This window comes from Sander lucioperca, chromosome 21 (assembly GCF_008315115.2).
Source record: "Sander lucioperca isolate FBNREF2018 chromosome 21, SLUC_FBN_1.2, whole genome shotgun sequence".
NCBI lineage: Eukaryota > Metazoa > Chordata > Actinopteri > Perciformes > Percidae > Sander > Sander lucioperca.
Window position 1 is genome coordinate 22452697 of NC_050193.1, and position 22159 is coordinate 22474855.

Genomic DNA, 22159 nt, shown 5'->3' on the forward strand with positions numbered 1-22159 from the left:
AAAGCTCTTTTTTGTTTTCCCATTTTCATTATTATTTTTTTTTTGCTTTTTTACAATGATTACATTGTCAACCCTATCTGATCCCCATCACACACTCTTGACTCTTTTTAATTTTTCTGACTAGTATCCAAATGCAGTCCTCAGTTTTCAGGGATCTAGTTTCTCCTTTAAGTATTTAGCGCCCCCTGCTGGTTTAGAAGGTGTGTGTGTGTGTGTGTGTGTGTGTGTGTGTGTGTGTGTGTGTGTGTGTGTGTGTGTGTGTGTGTGTGTGTGTGTGTGTGTGTGTGTGTGTGTGTGTGTGTGTGTGTGTGTGTGTGTGTGTGTGTGTGTGTGTGTGTGTGTGTGTGTGTGTGTGTGTGTGTGTGTGTGTGTGTGTCACAGGTGAGTTGGGATTTAGTTAATGAGCCAAATGAGAAAATCAGTTCAGGTAATATGAGAACTTTTTTTCTTCTTCCTACTTTCTTAAAAATGTGAACAGTGTGCAGTAGGGTGTGTATGCACGACCTTTGTACTGTAGCTCAGAAATACATTTCCACTGATTTTCTCTCTCTCTCTGATGTGCACCACTAGGACAAACAGTGTTTCCTGTCTGTTTTTTGAGGCGGGTTTGATCAGTGGAGAAACTTCATGTTCATGCTTTTGTCTCATGCTGTTGGTTTTGTAAATTTGCTTAATGGCTCCAGATTCCTAACATTACCTTTCCCTCTTAGTGATGTATGAAGCTGAATGATTGCATATTTCTTGATTGTGGCTCTTGTTGAAATAATTTCCTGAACCACTGTGTTTTATAATGCTTGTGTATTCTGTTGTTCGTTCCGTTGATTACATGATCCTGGCCTTTGCGGGGGAAAAAAAACCCCCAAAAAAACCCAACTGCTTCTTGTATGTCCCATTGGCTGTTAATGGTGCTGCATATACATGAATGCCCCTCCACTATACTGAATATCACCTTTCTAATGTGACAATAAAAATGATAATGTCCCCCCCTCCCACATCTGAACCAAAAGATCCTCAATTCATAATGTACTTTCTGTTTGCATTGAGTGTTGTTTTCAGTGAGAATCATCAGACATTAATTTCCTGCAGGAACAAGAACCTTCCACGGAGTACTGTACTTTTTCTGATAGGATTTTAAAAGAAATATGGACAGATATGTAAAACATACTAAGAGGCCTTTTGTCTAAGTGTACTGTGGCTGCTGCACTGGCCACTGATCATAAGAAGGGTGAAGGTAAACATGGTTCCATACTAGTGCCACCAAAAGTATTTTTAGATGCATCACATTGAGGAATATATATATATATATATATATATATATAAAAAAAACAACCTCTACAAACCCATTTTTTAAAACCAAATTGAACCAAACTTCTCAAACATCCATTCATGAATGGTCTTTCACTTAATATGATGCATTAAAGTGCTAAAATCTTTTACTGCTGAAAGACAGATGATGGAAACATTGATTAGAAGGTGATGATGTGAATGAATGATTTGCAAATCCTTTCAAACTATATTGAACTGAATACACTGCAAAGACAAGATATTTAATGTTCAAACTGATAAACTTCATTGTTTTTTAGCAAATATTCACTCATTTTGACACCCCCCCCCCCCCATACCATCACAGATGCTGGCTTTTGAACTTTGTGCTGATAATAATCTGGATGGTCCTTTTCCTCTTTGGTCCGGAGGACATGACGTTCATATTTGAAACGTAGACTCGTCAGACCACAGCACACTTTTCCACTTTGCGTCAGTCCATCTCAGATGAGCTCGGGCCCAGAGAAGCCGACGGCGTTTCTGGGTGTTGCTGATATATGGCTTTCGCTTTGCATGGTAGAGTTTTAACTTGCACTTGTAAATGTAGCGACAAACTGTGTTAACTGACATTTGTTTTTCTGAAGTGTACCTGAGCCCACGTGGTAATATCCTTTTTGTTTTTTAATACAGTGCCACCAGAGGGATCGAAGGTCACGGGCATTCAATGTTGGTTTTCGGCCTTGCCACTTACGTGCAGAGATTCCTCCAGATTCTCTGGATCTTTTGATAATAATTTGACTGTAGGTGATGAAATCCCTAAATTCCTTGCAATTGTACATTGAGAAACGTTCTTAAACTATTTGCTCATGCAGTTGTTCACAAAATGGTGACCCTCACCCCATCCTTGCTTTTGAATGAGTGAGCCTTTTGGGATGACACTCACCTGTTTCCAATTAACCTGTTCAGCTGTAGAAAGTTCCAGGTGTTTTTTGAGCATTCCTCAACTTTCCCACTCTTTTGTTGCCCCTGTGCCAGGTTTTTTTGAAATGTGTTGCAGGCATCAAATTCAAAATGACACTAGTTTATCAGTTTGAACATTAAATATCTTGTCTTTCTAGTGTATTCAATTGAATATAGGCTGAAAAGGATTTGCAAATCATTGTATTCTGTTTTTATTTACGTTTTACACAACGTGCCAACTTCATTGGAGTTGGGGTTTGTAGAATAAGTCAACCAAAAGTAAACTTTTTCCAAAAAATTGAATAATATAAACATGTGCTTCTAAATAACTGTAAAACAGAAAAATACATCAATATCTGATCAAATTATAAATAAACCAGACTTGAGCGTCCAGTGCTAGACACATTTCAGTCAATACAAGCCCTATTTTCTTTCAATACTGCTGTCAAATTACCCAGGTTTTGATTTGAGTATACTTTGCTTTAAAAAAAAAAAAAAAAAAATAAGTTAAATACCATAGCTTGTTATTTTTTACAGATCCTTATTTTTACTTACCAAAATTAGCCAAAACCTAAACAAATGAACAAAGAAGCCATACTAAAAGCCTGTGTAAAACAAAGTCACACATTTGTAAAAATGTCCCCATTTAGATTAGGACATATCTAAAAGAATGATTAAACTGGAGGCCAGAGTCAAACACCATTCAATACAGGTTTCAATACTCGCTGCTAGGGACACATTATGGTTGATACTTAAAGAGGTTTGACACCCGGCTCAACTGATAATTAGGCTTTCCATTATAATTTTAAGAATGTGTAATTAATAAAAAAGCTGCATGGATGAGCAGAGAAATGAGACACGGCGGAAAAGAATTGGGATTTTATTAGACACTACAAATTACAGAGAGACAGGGGGCTGGACATCACAAACAAATGTTAAGCATCCATTCCATGACAATCAAGACCGAACACACATTTATGTTCTATTTTTATACACTCTGAAACAGTCCGTTGGTGTTGCCATGAATACAATGGTTACAAGTCTGTTGCAATGTCCAGAATAAGAAATGAACAGAGTTGTCAGTGTATATATTTATTATCTGATGCTCTAAGAAGCCCTTCAGTGCAGATCTGAACCTATGCGATTGATGCTGTGATGAGAACTTTACATTGCTGAGAGACTGGGGAACAGTCAGTGTATTCAAGGCACTGGAATAGACTCAGAATTATTAACGTTTCCGGGTGAGGTAGTGAAATCACTCGACAGTGAGGTACTGTTGGGGTAAACATGGATTAATTATTGGCCTCTCTCTCTCTCTCTCTCTCTCTCTCTCTCTCTCTCTCTCTCTCTCTCTCTCTCTCTCTCTCTCTCTCTCTCTCTCTCTCCTCTCTCTCCTCTCTCTCTCTCTCCTCTCTCTCTCCTCTCTCTCTCTCTCTCTCTCTCCTCTCTCTCTCTCTCTCTCTCTCTCCTCTCTCTCTCTCTCTCTCTCTCTCTCTCTCTCCTCTCTCTCTCTCTCTCTCTCTTCTCTCTCTCTCTCTCTCTCTCTCCTCTCTCTCTCTCTCTCTCTCTCTCCTCTCTCTCTCTCTCTCTCTCTCTCTCTCTCTCTCTCTCTCTCTCTCTTCTCTCTCTCTCTCTCTCTCTCTCTCTCTCTCTCTCTCTCTCTCTCTCTCTCTCTCTCTCTCTCTCTCTCTCTCTCTCTCTCTCTCTCTCTCTCTCTCTCTCTCTCTCTCTCTCTCTAGATGATTTCATAAAAAGATGCTCAGTAGGCATCATTCCAGTCTTCACTCTTCTCTAAGAACCCTGTTCACACTCGTGTGCGTCTGTGCAGATAAGATGCAGAAGGGAAACCCTCTAAAGCGCAAAAATACTAAGACAATAGTTTGCGGTTAGAAAAAAGAACCATTTTACGTCACACACACACCTTTGGATTGGATCGATAATGTTCCATCAAGTCTGGACTGGGATTTGACCGGTTTTATTGAGCTGATATTGGCTTTCGTTTGGGTCGTAATGTTTTTAAAGAACCAAACACTGATGCCTCAGAATTCAAAAGATGTCGGCACAAAAATATGGAAGTCCAGGGCTGTCACTATTAAAATAAATCAAACTGAAATTTCATTTGCCATTTGTGTGCATATGATATGTCAAAAAATGTAGGTCGATTTATGTTTTTTTTGGCACGACTGCCAAATTTAAACTGAGAACTCCATTAAAAGAATATACTTTGTGTTTTTAAATCAACAATTAATAGTGAAATGAATTTCTCATTTTAAAAATGGCCGACAAACTAAAATTGAAGATTAAATTGCAAACTGGGCTTTCACATCATTACACCTCTTTTGAAAAATCGATCAGAGCGGTTGGTCTTTGTGCCAAGCTAAGCGACAGCTAACTTCTTATTTAATGCACACATACAAGAGTGGTATTAATCTTCTCATCTCACCTTCTCATTGTCAGCAAGTAAGCAAATAACATCCCAAAATGTCAAACTAGTCCTTTGGATGATTTTAATCTCGACAGCTCTGGGCTTCCATACAATAATCAGAAATGTCAATATCAGCCCTCAAAAACATCAATCGGTCGCAGTCGCGGCCTGATTGGAAAAAAAGCAGCATGCAGCTCTACACTACAACACAACTAACGTTTTGGGAAACGTCACTGTAAGACTTCATTTAAGAAAAATAATAAAAATAAAGCATCCCAGTGTCCATCACTCAGGTACAGGGACCCGCTACAACTGCATTGACTGAAGGAACCAATCACACAAAGAGTAGCAATAGTAACCAGCTATAGATTTCCCTTCCTTCATAGTAACTTTATCCCGTCAAATCAGATCAGAAAAGAAACGACTCACAAGCTGCGCAATAAAAAATAAAAAAAGCCTCAAGAAGTTATTCACCATTAGAAGTAAGATAGGTCTGGACAACTCCTTAAATGTCGGGACGTGTCGGGGAAAGGTCACAAGACTAAAAACACGATGAACAAATGTGTGTTTTTTTGGTGGATTTGAGATAATGGATTTTAAAAAGTGCCAAACTGTACATTCTCTCTTCTGGACTGCATTTTCAGCATCTGCTTCCTCAGAGTTAAATGGGATTCATATGACACGGGAGCCTAAAGGTGGCGCCAACACAAGCAGGAGTGTCATAATAATAATAATAATAATAATAATAATAATAATTATTATTATTATTATTATATTTGTAGTGATAATGATAATATTAATGCCCAGGAGGTTTGGGTGCTGCTGAATATCTCTGAAAGTCTTTGTAAAACTACAACACAGAATATCAAAATACCACTATACTGTATGCATTGGTCTTTGAGTTATATATATATATATATATATTTGTATTCTTCTGTTGTGCCTTTAAAATACATAGTTCAGTAATGTATAGGAAAAATACTGTACAAAAAGAACAACTTATAGAATAGGTTTATATAAACATATCTCTTGTAACCAATATATTGTCTCTGTTGTGAATCATTTGGTCTGCAGTAAACAAATTGATTGGCATAACCACAGTATTGGACAACACCAGCCAACTTCTTTTTGTCAAAATCTTTTACATTCCGACAGCCATCTTTAAAAAGAGGGCAAACATAGAGCTACGATGAGAGACTACAGACATCTGTATTGATTTCTAAAATAAAAAGCACTCATTAATCATGCTAAGTCAAACAAAAAAAAAAAAAAAAAATCATGCTTAAATCTGAAAGGAGGAGGCTAAACGACAATGTCAAGAGTAGTATTTATACTAACAATTATATCAACAGAATACACACATATATATATATATATATATATATATATATATATATATATATATATATATATATATATATATATATATATAAATAAAAAAAACAGAACAATCTTCCATCTGAGAACGAAAAGGTAGATAAATATGAGGCGGAGGAAATTTTGAGCGAGTGGAAAACATTGCACCGGATCAGATTGTGAGACACGCATTAGTGCAGAAGTTATATAAAGTTATCTTTAAATGCGAGTTGAAAACAGATGGGAGATCTGCCAAGGGAAGGGGGGGGGAAGCAGGAAGGGGGTTTAGAAATATGTAGGTAGTCTTGTTAGTTTAGTTCTGGACAGGAATTATTGCTGGTTGATGAAGAAGAAGAAAAAAAAACCCCCTGCAAAGCTACGCCCACGATTGCACAGAAGAAAAAAAAGAAGAAGTGAAAGTGCTATACCTGAACATTAAAATACCCAGAGTGCTGTTGGAGAAGCTGGAACGGAGTTGTGTTGGAGCGCTGGGAGGTTAGACAACTGAAATACAACACGAACATCAAAGGAAGAGAGTTTAAAAAAAGATAATGTTGCTGATGGTGAAAAAAAAAAAAAAAAAAAAAAAAAAACAGAAAAAAAGATTTGTGGGGTATAAGCAGGCTCTCGGACACGTCACATCATAACACAGAAGAAGGAGAAGAAGGAGAAGAAGTAGTAGTAGAAGAACGGAACCAGAAAACAACGGTTTTCAGTCCTGATCTCGCGTATAAAATTGGTATGAAAGTGAACAACAAACAGCATGGCATCGTTTCTCAAAAATGGAAAGAAGCAGGGGACTCAGCTGGTGGGTTGGCTCACAACTCCTCACAGAGTTTGTAAATACATATATGCATCTATGTACTGGAAATATTTAGTCTACAGAAAATAGAAGGAACAGACAAACCGAAGCTTATGATCCAAGTCAAAAGGACAGTTATAATAGCAGAATCATACAGGTGTGTTGGTTGAGGGGGGAGGAGGGGGAGACGGGTTTGTGGGAGGAGGAAGAGGAGGGGAGAGGGGCAGTTCCACCAAAGGAGACATATTGTCCTTCAAACTCGATGGAAGGCAGGTTGGGGGAGTGAAGTGGGTGTGGGGGGTGGGTGGGGGGGGGGGTTTGGGGGCTCACAGGGAACCGTGCCGGGCCTCGTATTTAGCCACAATGTTCTTGCAGCGGCCCAGCTCCTTCCTCATCTCTGCTACCTCCATGCGGAGAGCGGCGTTCTCCTTCTCCAGAAAACTGGCCCGGATGGCGATCTGGTTCTCCTTCAGCCGCCGGGCGTCCCGGGACCTCTTGGCTGCCACGTTGTTCTTTCTGCGGCGGGCCCAGTACCTGTCGTCCTGGGGAGCAGAGCGCACGGGTCAGCACTGAATACAACAGAGGGGAGGTTTTTTTTTTCTTTAAAAAGTACAGTTTTGTATGATTTGTTTGTTCTCTGTCATCGGACCCATAGTCTGATGATTAGTCTTGTGGTCTAATAAGTCCCATGATGAAGGCCTCTAGCTGCTGGCAGGGTCACAGGGTCGAGACATGAACCAACTCTGTCGCTTTAAGTTATTCTCACAAGTAAATACAGCAAACTCCAATCCACAGACCATCTGTTGAAAACTTTGGAGCTTCATTTCTTTAGAAACGCCCAATAAAAGAAAAAAGGTAATCATGTTTCGCTGCTGTAGGAACACAAATTAAATAACCATTTTTTGGACTAAAAAAAACCAAAACAAAAACAACAACAGGCCCGACCGCCCGACACTGGCAGACTGAGACAGAGCAGCAGTTTACCTTCAGGTCTTCGGGGATGAAGATCTTGCGGGCTTTCTTGATCATGGGCTGTGGCTTCAGCTCCTCGGCGGAGAATTTGCGTTTCCTGGGGTCGAACATTTCCTGGCCGGGCACGCTGGACAGAGCCAGGTCTTGCGGGTCGGGCTCGTAGGCCAGGGGCACCTGGATGGACTCTGGGTCGATGGGGCTGGGGGTGTCTCGGGCTGAGGGCAGTGCTGCAGGGGGGCCACACAAAAACAATAACACACACACACACACACACACACACACACACACATTAGCTGCCAGCGAGTGCACAGAATCATCCTATTTTCTTGAAAAGAGGGTGTAAAGCATGTTGAAAAGTAGGGAAAACATCTTTGTATGGTACAGATCCTCGCATCCTCTATTTTTTTTTAAAATTTTTATATGTGTCAATGAAAATGAAAATGAAAATGATACAAAAATGATAATTTCCTCCAATATCGTGAATCACATCGCAATTGCAATATCAGTCAAAAAGAATCGCAATTAGATAGTTTCCTCATATCGTGCAGCCCTAATTGAAAACCTCTAATTATTTAAAGAGGGGACAAGTCAGCAGGAACCAAACTCTTAACACCTCTGATTTAGACTGTAATGTGTCTTAATGGCACCATTAAAAAGGCACGGTGGCACTTCCATTGTGTGTAATAGGCATTGACATATATAAAATGGACCAACAGAAGCTAATTATTGCTAACTAAAATGCTAGTTAACATTAGTAATTACACTTAAACAGCTAATGTGAGACGAAACTGCCTGCGCGCTTCTCCTGTACTATACGGTAATTTTTCTACTGTGCGACAGTAAGTCGCGTGGTTATGACACAATCGTAGGTAGGGCTAGGTACTGCATTCAATACTTTTTAGGCACCGACAGAATTGCCACTAAAGTATTGACTATTGAAAAAATGCCTCAGCATTCAATACCCAATTTAAACACCCAATGAGTAAATCTCATCAGCGTGAGTGAGCCAATAAGCACGCAGCATGCTTCTACCAAGATCTAATAATGCCGCCGATTGGCTGGCTAATGTTACACGTCGTAGAGACACGCAGGAAAAACAATACGTTACGCACAGAGACGGTGCTCATGTGGTAGGAACTAAAAAAATAAAATAAAATAAAAACATTTGTGCCTTAATGTGTAATGTTGTAATTTCTTTTTGGTTTATAAAATTGGTATCGAAAAAAAATATTGTTTAGGAATTGGTATGGAAGTCACGGTATTGGTATCGGTACCAAATATTTGTGAACGATGCCCAGCCCTAGTTATAGGTCATGCAATGTCATGAGTGAGTCCTCTTTAGCAGATCTTTTATGTAAAGCCTGTTAAAGCTGGACACAGGACACGCGGTGAAGAGAAGGGAGCAGGAGGCCTCTGAGGAGGGAGCTGAAAGCTGCCTTTATCCCTCCGAGCTCACATGTTTGTGTCTTCAAGGGCTGATCCATTCAGAACTGGTGCAAGCCTGAGTGTCCGGTGCAGGTGTTTTATAGCAAGAGAACTGCGACTACTTTTCTAGAAGAAAAAAAAAAACAAACCCAAACACTTAATCTGAAGTATTTGCCTCATCCGACCGGCAGGTGGTGCTATCACACAAAGTTTAAAACACAGGTGAGCAATTATACCTTCACAAACTGTTTTATCTTAAAACTCTGCAGCTGTTAGCAGCTCATCTCAAACCACCACATGCCTTCACGTCTGGCTTCCTGTTGTGCAAAGCTTCTCTAATTGATCTGAAGCTGAGGGCCGACCAGCGGAGAGTGATTCAGTTCCATTAGCTGACCCAAATGCAACCGTTTTTCTGTGATTTATTACATTAGTGCTCATTTGTTTTGTCATACAAACCACACCTGCATTTCCTCGCTTGATACAAAAAGCTCGATGAGAAATAATTGGAAATACGACTGAAAGTAGCCGGCATTTTCATTAGCCGTTACGCTGCCAGCTAGTACATCATGACCTACATGTGTGTACGTGTGAGCCTGCGATGACAGCCAGTCAATGCCGCTGACCTTCCATCAGAGTGTACGCAGTCAAACTGCTTTTTTTTTTTTTCCCCTCTGTTGGCTGCAGTGGAGATTTGAGAAGGGGGCCCATCAGATTCAGCTCTTGACTGCTCTCTGGGTACAGATCACAAGCAAACAGGAAGTCTGTGCTCAATCGTCTGTGCTGTCTGTACATCAGGAGACACTGTCCCACCCAGAGGAAGTGATGAGCTTCTTCATCTCTCACACACACACACACACACACACACACACACACACACACCACACACCCCTCGCTTTTCACAACAAAGTAAGTTTGTTTGAAAAACTATGCAGGACTATTAAAGCCGTCAATTATCGCCTTGTAATAGTGAGCAAAAATGTGGAAAAATACCCCGGTGCAAAACATAACAACAACATATGTTTCAGATATATGCCTCAATGCATGTTCACTGGTAAATCCAGACAGCTAGCTAGACTATCTGTCCAATCTGAGTTTTCTGTTGCAAGACTAAAACAACTTTTGAACGTACACATTCCACCAAAAAATGTTCCTTCCTGAGGCCATTTTGCAGCAGCACCGTGGCTTTTCCAGGTGCTTAGCGCCGCCCAAGACGATTGTGATTGGTTTAAAGAAATGCCAATAAACCAGAGCATGTTTTTCTCCCATCCCGGATTGCTGTGTGGGCTAGCCAGACCCTCCTCCGCAGCGCGGTGGAGGAAGGTCTGGCAAAGCGAGACTAGCTGATACCCAAAGCCCAAGTATCGTATCGGTACTGAAAAAGTCAGATTCACATTCCTGATCTAGACTCATTGGTTAATTGCTTGGACTATAAGAAAGTTTCCAGAGCCCAAAGTCAAAGTGCTTGTTTTGTTCGACCAATAAATAAAGTTTAGAGCTGCCCCTTTAGTCGATTAGTTGACTATTCGGTTGTTTTAGTCCTGCATTTTTCATACTGAATGGCTGATGTATAAGAAACTTATGAGAACATCAAAAAAATCTGTTTTACAGATCTGTCGATGTAATTAATTAATCGATTAGCCGACAAAAATCGTATGAGGACAGCCTTTACATAGTTACCTCAAAATTACGTATAACAGAGAAAAGTTGCAAATCTTCACATTTGAGATGCTGGAACCAGAGCATGTATGGCATATTTGACTTGTAATTGTAAACCTTTTCTGTCATCAACAGTTTAGCCGACTAGTCGCTTCCCTGTATTGAGGTTCAACACCCAGCCCTACACACAACAGGCACTATAATGAGAAATCCTGACATTCTCCAGGTAATCCATCCATAAGCTAAGAACCGACACATATGGCCCAACATGACCTTCTACCATTCGTACACTAAGCCCAGCCAGACAGCAAACTACTTACTCACTAAGATTAGACGCTGTCTTAGACAATCTGTCAGGCCTGCACTCAAACCTTCAAAAAGCCAGCGTCGCCCTAATCACCTTTACGGGTCGTTTTCATCTCCTAATTAGCTAAGTTAAAACACAGCAGCATGGTCTCGGGCTAAAAGTAGACGTACAAGCCCGCTCATTAACCTGTAATGTCCTCAACTGATGTTCGACACATTCCAGGGAAGAGGAAGCAGACGTGGATGTGAATTCACAAAATAGTTCCCCTCCTCTACCCCTCCTGAACAGGAAATCTAAAATTAACAAGCCAGGAAAGGCAGTCATGAGCTGACCTACAAAGAGCTGTGTAAACGCTGGAATAACTCTTGATTAAATACCTGTGGAACTTTGTGATTGATTTATCTATTTACGCACACCGCTGGCTGCAGGTTGGTGTCACGCTAGATGATCCTATCAGAGTAACTGGGAATGTTATCGTGCCGCTGTGTGGGTGATAAAACTACAAGTAGTGATAAGCTGTGTTGCGTATCTGTGTGCAGGGACAGAGCCCCTGAACTCTGACTTGGGTGGAACACGGGACCAACAACAGCCATTTCTTTCTCTCAGAGACTGCACTTTGAAAAAAAAAATCTCTTTTGCCCTTTAGCCCCGGATTTGATACAAACTAGGTTCAGAATTTTAACAAGACAACTGCAACTGTTTTTTTTTTCTCCTTTGGTCAGAAGGTCGAACTGGTGCATGACCACATAAATTTTCTATTTTCATAGATTTTCTATATTTTTCTTATTGTCAACAAATCCCATGAAAAGACCAAAACCAACAGTGAATGTATCTACTAACAAGTATTGTGTGATATATCTTCCTCTGCGCTATGCAGTTTTGGCCATTTCTTCACTGTTTTTTCGCTTTTTGCTCGCAAGTTTCTCTATAGTGCTCCCCCTACAGCTTCGGAATAGATATTTGGCAGCTCCTATGTTTACTCGTGTCTGACTCCTCACTCGGTCAGTCTGCCATTTCCTCTTTCTTTGTTCCTCCGACAATGCTTTCTGCTTCTTTTTTGCCGGCTCAGCCATGACGATAGTGTGAAAAACTCAATCGCTACCTTGTTTTTATAGCTAGCTGGTTCCTGTATGTGTGCAGTGCCGTGAAGCAATTCGATACATCGCAAGACCTGATATCACGCGATACTTCCTGACGCTGAGGCCGGCGGCTCGCCGGCTGAAAGTTGCAAGGGTGGTTTTTCCGCTCACAGGCGCTAGGGGGAACCGAGACGACCACCATTCAACCCGAAAAAAGTCAAATAACCATTCCAGTGACTCCGAAGCTGTTCAGTTAAGGTTAATTAAGCTAAGAAAACTGCATAGTTCCCCATTCATTACCATGACCACACCCACACACCCACCCACAAAAAAAAATGTGTGCGTGTTTGAGGTGTTTTTAAAGCTTTACATCTTCAATAGAGAATGAAGTTGGAAAGTACTGAGCGATGTACACATTGTTGATTTTGGTCCTTTGAAGAGGTCAGAACAAGAAGATAAACCAGCCCTACACTTGATCATCTGCAGGATACTAACTAACATGTCATCCAATAAATGTATCAACCAAACCCCGCTGAATTTATTTTTGTTTCCATGACATTAAAATGATAATAATGAACCGACACAAGCTGCAGTTACATGCACACTTTGTTCCATTCTGATTTAAATCATTTTGACCTGATCTGATCTAACACGGTCTTGTGTTTACATGCGCCAACACTTTTTAAATCAGAACAGCTGTGCGACATGTGGTTTATTAATTTGTTCAACGCTTCGGTCTATCCCGGCGTCGTTCATTTTTTCTGTGGACTTGTTTGAATAGGTCGTTATTTCTTATTTTCCTACGGACCTAGCGTAAAATAATGTATTAGTTTTTCGAGACAAACTCTCAGCAGAGGTCCAGTTTTATTCTGTTTTTCTGTTTTAAACGATTATAAAATCGGAATATTAGGCTCCATGTAAAACGTAGCTACAGATCCCCTTAACATCTGCAGTCCGTTCAGACTGAGAAAACGCTGAAAACTCCCATTCATTTGTTGGACAGTTGTGATAACAATGCTATCGGCCACCTGCTGTATTGCTTGCAAGCGGACACATAAGGATTGTGGTGGTTGTTGTGGGTGGTGGTGGAGTGGCTGGTTAGGCGAGATGAGGCTCGACATACTGGAATAACATTGAAAGCACGTGACAGAAGCACACCAGATTCCATGTGATCTCTGCAGGGTACAGCCTGTGCCTTGGCTCCGAGTCCAGGTTGTGTCAGAGCCGAGCTCGGCGAGGGCGGGAGAGGAAGACTGGATGGGAAGTGGAGAGTGTTAAAGGGAGAGGGGAGGGGAGGGTGAAAGTGAGAGGGGGGAGGGAGGGAAGCAGCTTCATGCCGTGACAAGCTCCTGTTTGCAGCTCAGCGCTGCACACGGCGCCTGCATGTGTCTGTCACATGGCCCGGCACGCTGTAGGAAACCCCAGCCGCGTTCACGTGAGAGGTAAATGTGAAGATGCAGACACGAACACACGAACGAACGAACACACACACACACACACACACACACACCCCCCCCCTGGCTGCACTGTTCTCAGATTTGACCTAAAACATCCTAGTTTAGTCTGCACACCTTTCCAGTTTGTGGAATATAAGGTACATTTGTGAGAAAAAAATAAATATCTCATGCAGTTACATGAGGGATTTTTAGAGAAGACATGAAATAATAATTTTAAATTATCATAAAACTAGTTCTAGAAGATATGACCTAAAATCTATATCCTGATAAAACTGTCTAGGGCTAGGCCTTAAACAACTAGTGTTTCAATCAATTTGTCAAACTATTTAGATACAAATATTAAATTAAAAGTGATAATTAAATCACCAGTTAAAATGATTAAAAGTAATATATTAAGTAAACATTCTCAGTCTCTTTGTTTGTAAATGTAAGCCTCTATAAATGCCCTTTGGTCAACATGTATTGTTTTTAAATGTGCTCTATGAATACATTTAATTAATTACAGTCTGACAAGTTAAATATTCGAGGGGGGGGGGGGGGGGGGGGTCGGCCTGGACTGTTGGCTGTACGTTTCTCACTTTAATTGAATGGGATTCCACCTCGTCTCGTCTGCTGTGCCTGTCTGTCTGTGCTTCTCCTGCTATGCCTGCAAGGTTGTCTGTTTCATTATTGTTCAGGCTAATCTTCTGTTGCTTGTTACTGTCCCAGTAATGTTTTTTGGGTCTGTCAAACCTGAAATGAAATAAATAATACGTTTTTGATACAAGTTATACTGAGTTCAGAAAGGCATTTATAATGTCACTAATGTGATAAATTACATTGTCTAGCCCTTTTATAAGCAAAGACTTAAAGTCATATATTTAGCACATTACAGTGAAGGTGAACACACAGCGATTACAATATCTAATCAATGGTTGTTTTTTTCTTCCAAATCTATAAAAGACACAACTAGTGATGTTAGATTTGCGACCAAATTGTTCTTTTTTGAACAACTTTTAAAGAGGAACTAGTTTAACTCTATTCACAAGCGGGAGTGAATCCAAACTTCCGATTCTCGTTCAGCGAGCACCCACTGAGCCAAAGAATGAGTCAGAGCTGACATAATGCACACATCCACTGCGCCAAATGTACGTTCGTGACCGCTATTTCGCTTGTGTTTATATCATTGTGACATGTAATTAGAGCTGCAAAGATTAATTGATTTAATCGATTAGCTTTCAGTTACTAAATGAATCGGCAACTATTTTGATAATTGATTAAATCGGTCATTTTCTAAGTAATTTTTGATTAAAAACAAATAAGAATTCTCTGATTCCAGCTTCTCAAATGTAAATATTTTGGAGTTTCTCCCTTACTACATGACCGTAATCTGAATATCTTTGAGTTGTGGACAAAACAAGACATTTGAGGACGTCATCTTGAGCTTTGAGAAACACTTTGAACTTTTGCTTAAGATTTTTTTTTTTTTGGGTGCCATTTTTAGGCCTTTATTTTTGACAGGACAGCCCAGACCTGAAAGGGGAGAGAGAGGGGGAATGACATGCAGCAAAGGGCCGCAGGCCGGAACTGAACCCGCGGCTGCTGAGTCGAGCACCGCACATGGGCACGCGCTCCACCATGTGAGCCACCCAGGCGCCCAAACTTTTTCTTTACCATTTTCTGACATTTTATAGACCAAGCAACTAATCGATTAATCAAGAAAATAATTTGATTATTCGACTATAAAATTAATCGTTAGCTGCAACCCTAACAGAGTTGTTTGTTTATTAGACTAAAAAAATAAACTTAAGAGAGCATGAGGAATGCAGCGAACTCGCTGCACGACAAAAGAGTTGTCCATGAGTCGGTTTGCTAGCAGAAGGGGGAACGAAACGTCATGGACGACTCCACCCAAAAACAAGCAGAACGGGACACATTTCATGTTTTTAAGCTGACAAATGACTTGAAGAGTAGCTGTTGCTCAGGTCGAAACCACTCCTTTTTATAAGGTTGACAGGATGGCGATCAATCATTTGTCCTCCATTATCATCCAAACTATTGTCTTTAATCATTGGTGGGATCAATACACAACTGCACACAAGGTGAATCTGCATTTAACCGATTGTAGGTTGTGTGATTTCATTATATGACTCATTGGTCCATTAACACACTTTATTAGGCACTCATTCACTCTTCAGTTGAACAATACGTGTTGCTTTTAATCAGGACTTCACCTCTTCAGCACTTACAGGTGAAACACACTAACAGGGCTTATACATCACACACGCCATCACCCTCCACACACTCCCTCTGTTTATCCATCACATATCGTCAGATCTTCTACCAGGAGCCCTCTTTTGTGCTGCGTTTGGAATCGAAACACTAACCGTCTCCAGTGCTGTGGCAGTGCCCGCTGAGAATTTGCGCTGTTCATGTTTACAGTGAGGGGTGGGCCCTTTAAGTGATTTCAAATTGTTCTGGAAACTCCAATCATGTCAGGCAGCAGCTTAACAAACTCACAGTTTAACACTTCTGTCTAAATACTAACTGCCTAATGTCAGCTCACTGCAATAATAAGATTTTCTATTAAGAAAAGCTCTATTTAATCACCACAATGCTGAAACACTGGAACTAATACACACGCTTTGAGGTTCATAACACTGCCTTTCTTGAAATGTTGAAATATTTAGATGACTCCATGTAGAGCCGGTTGTAGATCTCAACATGCAAATGTAATTTAAAAACATCTTACAAAACACCTTCAAATTCATCAAAAATGTATTACCCTGCAGGACAAAAGCTAAATATAGTTCAATGCACTAATTCATGAAACACGTTTTTGACTAACGCAAGCATAGAAATGCAACGCAGCTTTTAATCAGTAGTCACCAAACCCTGCAGGGAAATCTTGGAAATGAAAATGTATATTAAAACCAACTCTTACAGAGTAAGAACTTACACTGCACCTTTATAACCAAAGCACAAAAAGAAAATTAAGCAAACATGACTCATGGCAGACAAAGTCAGTGCGGAGAGCCTTCTAATTGGACTGTGCTACATCCTTGGACATGAACCTGCTTTACCCTGGGACTCCAAAGTCCAGTTTAGGGCTGTAAATCCGAGCTTGAGCATGTCTCAGTGTATCTAACCTGTGGTCAAAAGCTCTAACTAGGAGAAGCTTAAACAGCAGGAGCTAAATAAGAAACAAATCTAAATCAGCGCGCAGAGGCAATGCCTTCTGACACAAACCACAAAAACGTGTTCTCTCATAGTATCTCTAGGATGGCGGTTTCTCTAATGGTGGAGGGGCGTGTGTGTGTGTGTGTGTGTGTGTGTGTGTGTGTGTGTGTGTGTGTGTGTGTGTGTGTGTGTCTGTATGTGTGCGTGTGTGTGTAGTAGGTGAGCAAACATCCTCACAGCCTTCCAGAGCCTCCCCTGACACAGAGGATCTGTGAACAAGTGTGTGAACCCACTGGTCCTTGTGTGCAGGTGAGGTTTCAAGGCGCCACTGCGTGTGGTTCCTACCTGCTGTGCTGGGGCTGCGGAGACATGTCTGAGGCGCCATGCCTGTGTGAATGGAGGTGGTGGCGCGGCTGCTGAGGTCCACCACAGTGGGTGTAGGCGTGGTGGGTGGGGCGGGCGGCGAGGCCTGCTGTGCCTGCTGCGCTGCCTGGTCTCCCTGGTCTGTGTTGGCTGGGATGCCGTTCTCCGACAGGAACTCCTCCAGGTCCATGTACTCCAGCTGAAAGTTGTCCCCATCGTACGGCAGTGTCTTGTCCCAGAGGGTCGGGCCAAGGAAGGCCGACTGTGGGTGGTTGGCTGTGCTGCTCTCATCGTCCAGCTTCTTTGCTTCCTCCTTGGCTTTCCCAAATCCTGCAAAATGTTTGCTCACAGTCATTTCATTGTCGCCCACCAGGAGGATCACAGGTTATTGCATGGTAGAAAGTATGCCTAGGGTTCAATGGGGTCAGTTTAAATTTACCAAATGAAAAAAAATAACAACTGGGAACTTTTGAATTTTCTTTGGAAGCTATTTCCCCTTACTGAAAGTTCAGTGTTTGTCAAGGCATGCTGTGTCATTTTTCAAATTATATATAAAAAATAATCCTCAATTGTTTTGTGGTTAGAGTTAAGGGGTTAGGTAACCCTTACCCTAGTTTTTATTTATTGAAATGACCCTTTAAGATTAAAATCTAGGTCTCCAGTCAGATAATGTAATGACATTCGATACAAACAGAAAACATCCACAAGAGCTTCAGAACAGAAAAGACGCCCTCTATCGACAACTTGTGCTATTACTAACATAAATCCAATTAGAGACAAGGAGGTTTAAAGGGTATAATCTCAACTGCAAGCTAAAAAAAAGAGCGCAGTCACAATAACGACACGTGCAAATCGGTTTTTATTATGCTAATTTAAATCATAAATATACGCTAAACTAGCTTGTTCGATTGAGCTGAAGTTCAAGTCAACCTGTCAGTCAACTATCATTCAGCCTAGACGTCAACATTCTGTTTGATTTATCTCTGCTGCCCGCCAACTAATACAATTACATCGTTACTTTTTCGACAAAACATTCGTGGAATTTTAAGAGGCGTCACTCTGCGTGGATTTGGTTAACCTGTGTCCTTTATGGCGTTTTATCTGTCAAAAACATGGATGTCCACAGAATGAATATAGCCCAGCGGAGGAACACCACAGAGAGGAGGCGAAAGCCGAGTCAGTGTACGTGCAAGTCAAGTTAAAAACGTACCTTCATTGTGATGGAAAGGCAGCTTTAGCGGGTTTTCCAGCAGGGATTTCAGTACGCCGTGAGTCGGCGGCAGGAAAGTTTGGTTTATAGGATGAGGTCTGGCCATTTTCTCTGTATGTCTTGAAGGGCAATTCGAGAACAAAAGTCGCAAAGACAAATCTGAACTTCCCCCAAAAAAAGACGCGACCGTACTCGCTAGCCGGTCCCTTGGAGATCCTCGCAGAGGGGATAAAACGACGCTGGAGCTCGGAGGGAGAAGACGGGACTCCGCGCAGCAACAGGACGGTGAGCGGCTGGCTGCCTATGTAGACGGGGCTGGCTGGCAAATAGCTGGAGGAGGAGGGCGGGGCGAGCACAGCTTTGACGGAGCCTCTACACTTCTCCATCCATGTGCGGAGACTGACGCCGGTGACGTCAAAGCACCTGGGGGGCGGCGACGCTTCTTGCGGCGCGTTGAAGTAGCATAGGGAAAAAAACACTCTGTAGCTCCGAGCGACCGCTTGGAATATGCTGCCTTTACGGACAATCACAGTTTTTTCCGATTGCTTAAGCACTATTTTGAAAACAGGGACCGGTTTTTCAAAACACTACATACAATTCACATATAACACAACCACTCACCCAATCAGCAGAACATATCAGACCCTTTGCAAAATGAAACACTCTTGCAAAAACTATACACTAAGGGACTGTTCATTATTTAATCAAGGGGCCACCGGAGGAGTTTTGTGGCCTCTAACCAAAAAAGACGTGAACCTCCCCTAGTCAGTAATAATTTTCCTGTGACCCTCCAAAACGATTTGATAAAAAGGAATGACCCTCCCCTCGCATGCAAGTTTGCACTTTGCAAAGAAGTACAAATAGCCTACCACTTGATTTTTACAGCCACGATATACAGTAGTTAACCTCTGCATTCTCATCTTACACATCCCACTCCTCTGTTATGGTGTGGTGGCCATTTCAGTAGATTTACTCACTAACATTGTTGTGGAAACACAATAAGCATGGAAACTAAATGCACACTTCATGTATTACTGCATTACTTCAAATACTAAGTTCCTCCTCTAGTAAACTAGTATTCATATGAAATAGAACAATATAAAACATTGAGACCATTCAGCAAAGGACGCTGGGATATAACCAATTCAACACTGGTTGCTATGGACTTGTCACTATCGTCATTGTATATTTTAGCACATAGGTAAAGCTGCCGAAGCTGAACATTATATTCCAAAACACATATGTTTATTTTTAAAGTTTTTAAGTTACGTTGTAACTATTTAACAATTCGCTCTTATGAAATCCAATCGCGGCACGGCTGTTTTGGAACGCAATAGACAGACGCTTAAATTCAACTAAAATGTAACAGTGAACAATCAGTGTTGGACCTACAGTCTGTTGAGATGCCTCTCCAAACGCAGAAACCAAGCGCAGTCACACCATAAAACGTTAAGACACGTTGAGAAAAAAGATCCGCATTTTGCCGTAATCCAATGACACAAAAAAAAGTAATCCACAGCGATCAGTAGATCCACAAGAAGGTAAATGACACGGTGTATCCAGCAAGGCCGATATGAGCGTCCCATGAGGCCTCTCCACTTCGCCGTTTAAACAAAGTGGAATAAACGTATAAAAGTCCAAATCTACACAAAACCCGCAATCAATCAGTAAGCTGACATCACATTTATATACATGGCATTTAGGAAACCTTTATTGCAAGGTTGGCACAGCAAGATGTCCAGACTAGTGCAACAGCAACTTTCGTTTTTTGCGTCCTGCTGCTCCCATCGTCAGCCAGGTAATAATTTTTTTTTACTAAAGCAGTATATGAAATCAGATGTATTACCTATCACCATTTAGTTGTTTTGTGTTATTTAAGATATTTATTTAATATCTGGTCATGCCAGATGTAATTATTCCACAAATTTTTTAAACAATGCAATTACCCGTTTGAGCCACCAGGGGGGCAGTGCTCCTCCTGCCCCCCCCCCCAGCAAACTCCGCGTATGCGGTCAGAACCATCTGCTAGGGGGCCGAGACTGAGAGCTACATGGATAAATATGCACCAAACAAGCCACTTTGAAATTTTGCTCTTTTCATGAATAAAAAAGTTGGGCGACCCCCCCACCCAGACTAAAAAATGTTTGATGACCCTCCCCTCAACAAAAAATAAAAAGATATGACCCTCCCCTATTTTCCTCCGGTGGTCCATTCCATAAATACCTAACGGTCCCTAATTTATAAAAAACATATTTTGTTACCATATGAAACACACACGTTTCATATGACTTAATTCTGTTTGAACCAGTTACACACTGCTGTTGCTAGCCTAAAACACTTTTAGTAATTCTACTTCTCAGTGATTAGAGTACTGCAAATTAAGTACACAGAGAAAGTGCAAATATACAATAAGTTCACCAAACACTACACAAGACCAATGCTGCAGACTGAGGAAAATATAATTTATTTCTCTCCATGTACCCAAATCAGTCAACATGTCAACATGGAGAATCCCAACAAAACATGTCCCAGTTTTCATGCTACTACAGTAGTGTGCATAACACTGTTAGCTCAGCAAACAACAGACAAACATAATATACTGTATCCAGTACAGGTTACAATTACAATAAAAAAAACAAAAAGAAAGATACAGTACAGAAAATACTAGACTTAGCTGCTGCATTTTTATAGTGCTTAAACCTGATTGGTGTGTGTCTACAATTACAGTTTTTGCTGATTGCTTACACACTGAAATCAAAAGTATGACACAATTAGGAAAACCTTACACTCAAAGAGAAAAACATTGGTCCAGATGTGCACCACTATAAGCACAGTGTCAGCCTCACACTTTTTGGAAAACAATACAGACAGTGATTTGCAAAACACTCAACACACTTGTATACATTAGACGCAGAAGTATATCATGATGTCATTTTCTTGCAATTCCAAAGCACTGACTGTCAAATGACCACACCTATGAGCCAATCCGTCTCACAGCCACTAGGTATGCAAACACATGATTGCTTACAGTAATTGTAGACACACCAATCAGGTTTAAGCACTATAAAAATGCAGCAGGTAAGTCTAGCATTTTTTTTTTTACTGTAATTGTAACCTGTACTGGATATAGTATATTATGTTTGTCTGTTGTTTGCTGAGCTAACAGTGTTATGCACACTACTGTAGTACTGTAGCATGAAAACTGGGACATGTTTTGTAGTGATTTTCCATGTTGACTGATTTGGCCTTCATGGAGAGAAATACATTATATTTGCCTCAGTCTGCAGCATTGGTCTTGTGTAGTGTTTGGTGAACGTATTGTACTGTATATTTGCATTTTCTCTGTGTACTTCATTTACAGTATTCTAATCACTGAGAAATAGAATTGCTAAAAGTGTTTTAGGTTAGCAACAGCAGTGTGTAACTGGTTCAAACAGAATTACAGTTTTTCTAGATTGCTTTGACCTGCTTAAAGAAACTGGGATCCACTCGGTTTTCATCATCACTGTCTCAGCAGAGCAGAAGACACCTCTTGCAAATGTGTTAACCCTTTCTCATTGGATTGACACATTTCCCCCACCCTTTTGCAGAACAGTTAACAAGGATGTCATTCAAGCAGTCCAAACTCCATTGTTTTAGCTATGGTAACCAAACAGAAACCATCTGTTCCTAACTATTAGAAACTACCTACATAAGTATGAAATCACTGAAGCACCTGTTTGACA

General features: G+C 41.0%; 1 protein-coding gene and 1 long non-coding RNA gene across 2 annotated transcripts; both read right to left on the reverse strand.

Moving 5' to 3' along the window:
• Positions 1-3940: 3940 nt before the first annotated feature.
• LOC116063978 lies at positions 3941-20731 on the reverse strand. Its single transcript, XR_004108407.2, has 3 exons — positions 20696-20731; positions 19096-19098; positions 3941-4618 (listed from the first exon to the last, which is right to left on the reverse strand). It is a non-coding gene; the product is annotated as an uncharacterized LOC116063978 (long non-coding RNA).
• hlfa (HLF transcription factor, PAR bZIP family member a) lies at positions 6421-18807 on the reverse strand. The gene is made up of 4 exons (XM_031319005.2): positions 18435-18807; positions 17207-17554; positions 7791-8005; positions 6421-7348 (listed from the first exon to the last, which is right to left on the reverse strand). Exons 1-4 carry the CDS (start codon positions 18538-18540, stop codon positions 7133-7135), a joined length of 885 nt encoding a protein of 294 aa, XP_031174865.1. The 5' UTR covers positions 18541-18807; the 3' UTR covers positions 6421-7132.
• Positions 20732-22159: the final 1428 nt, after the last annotated feature.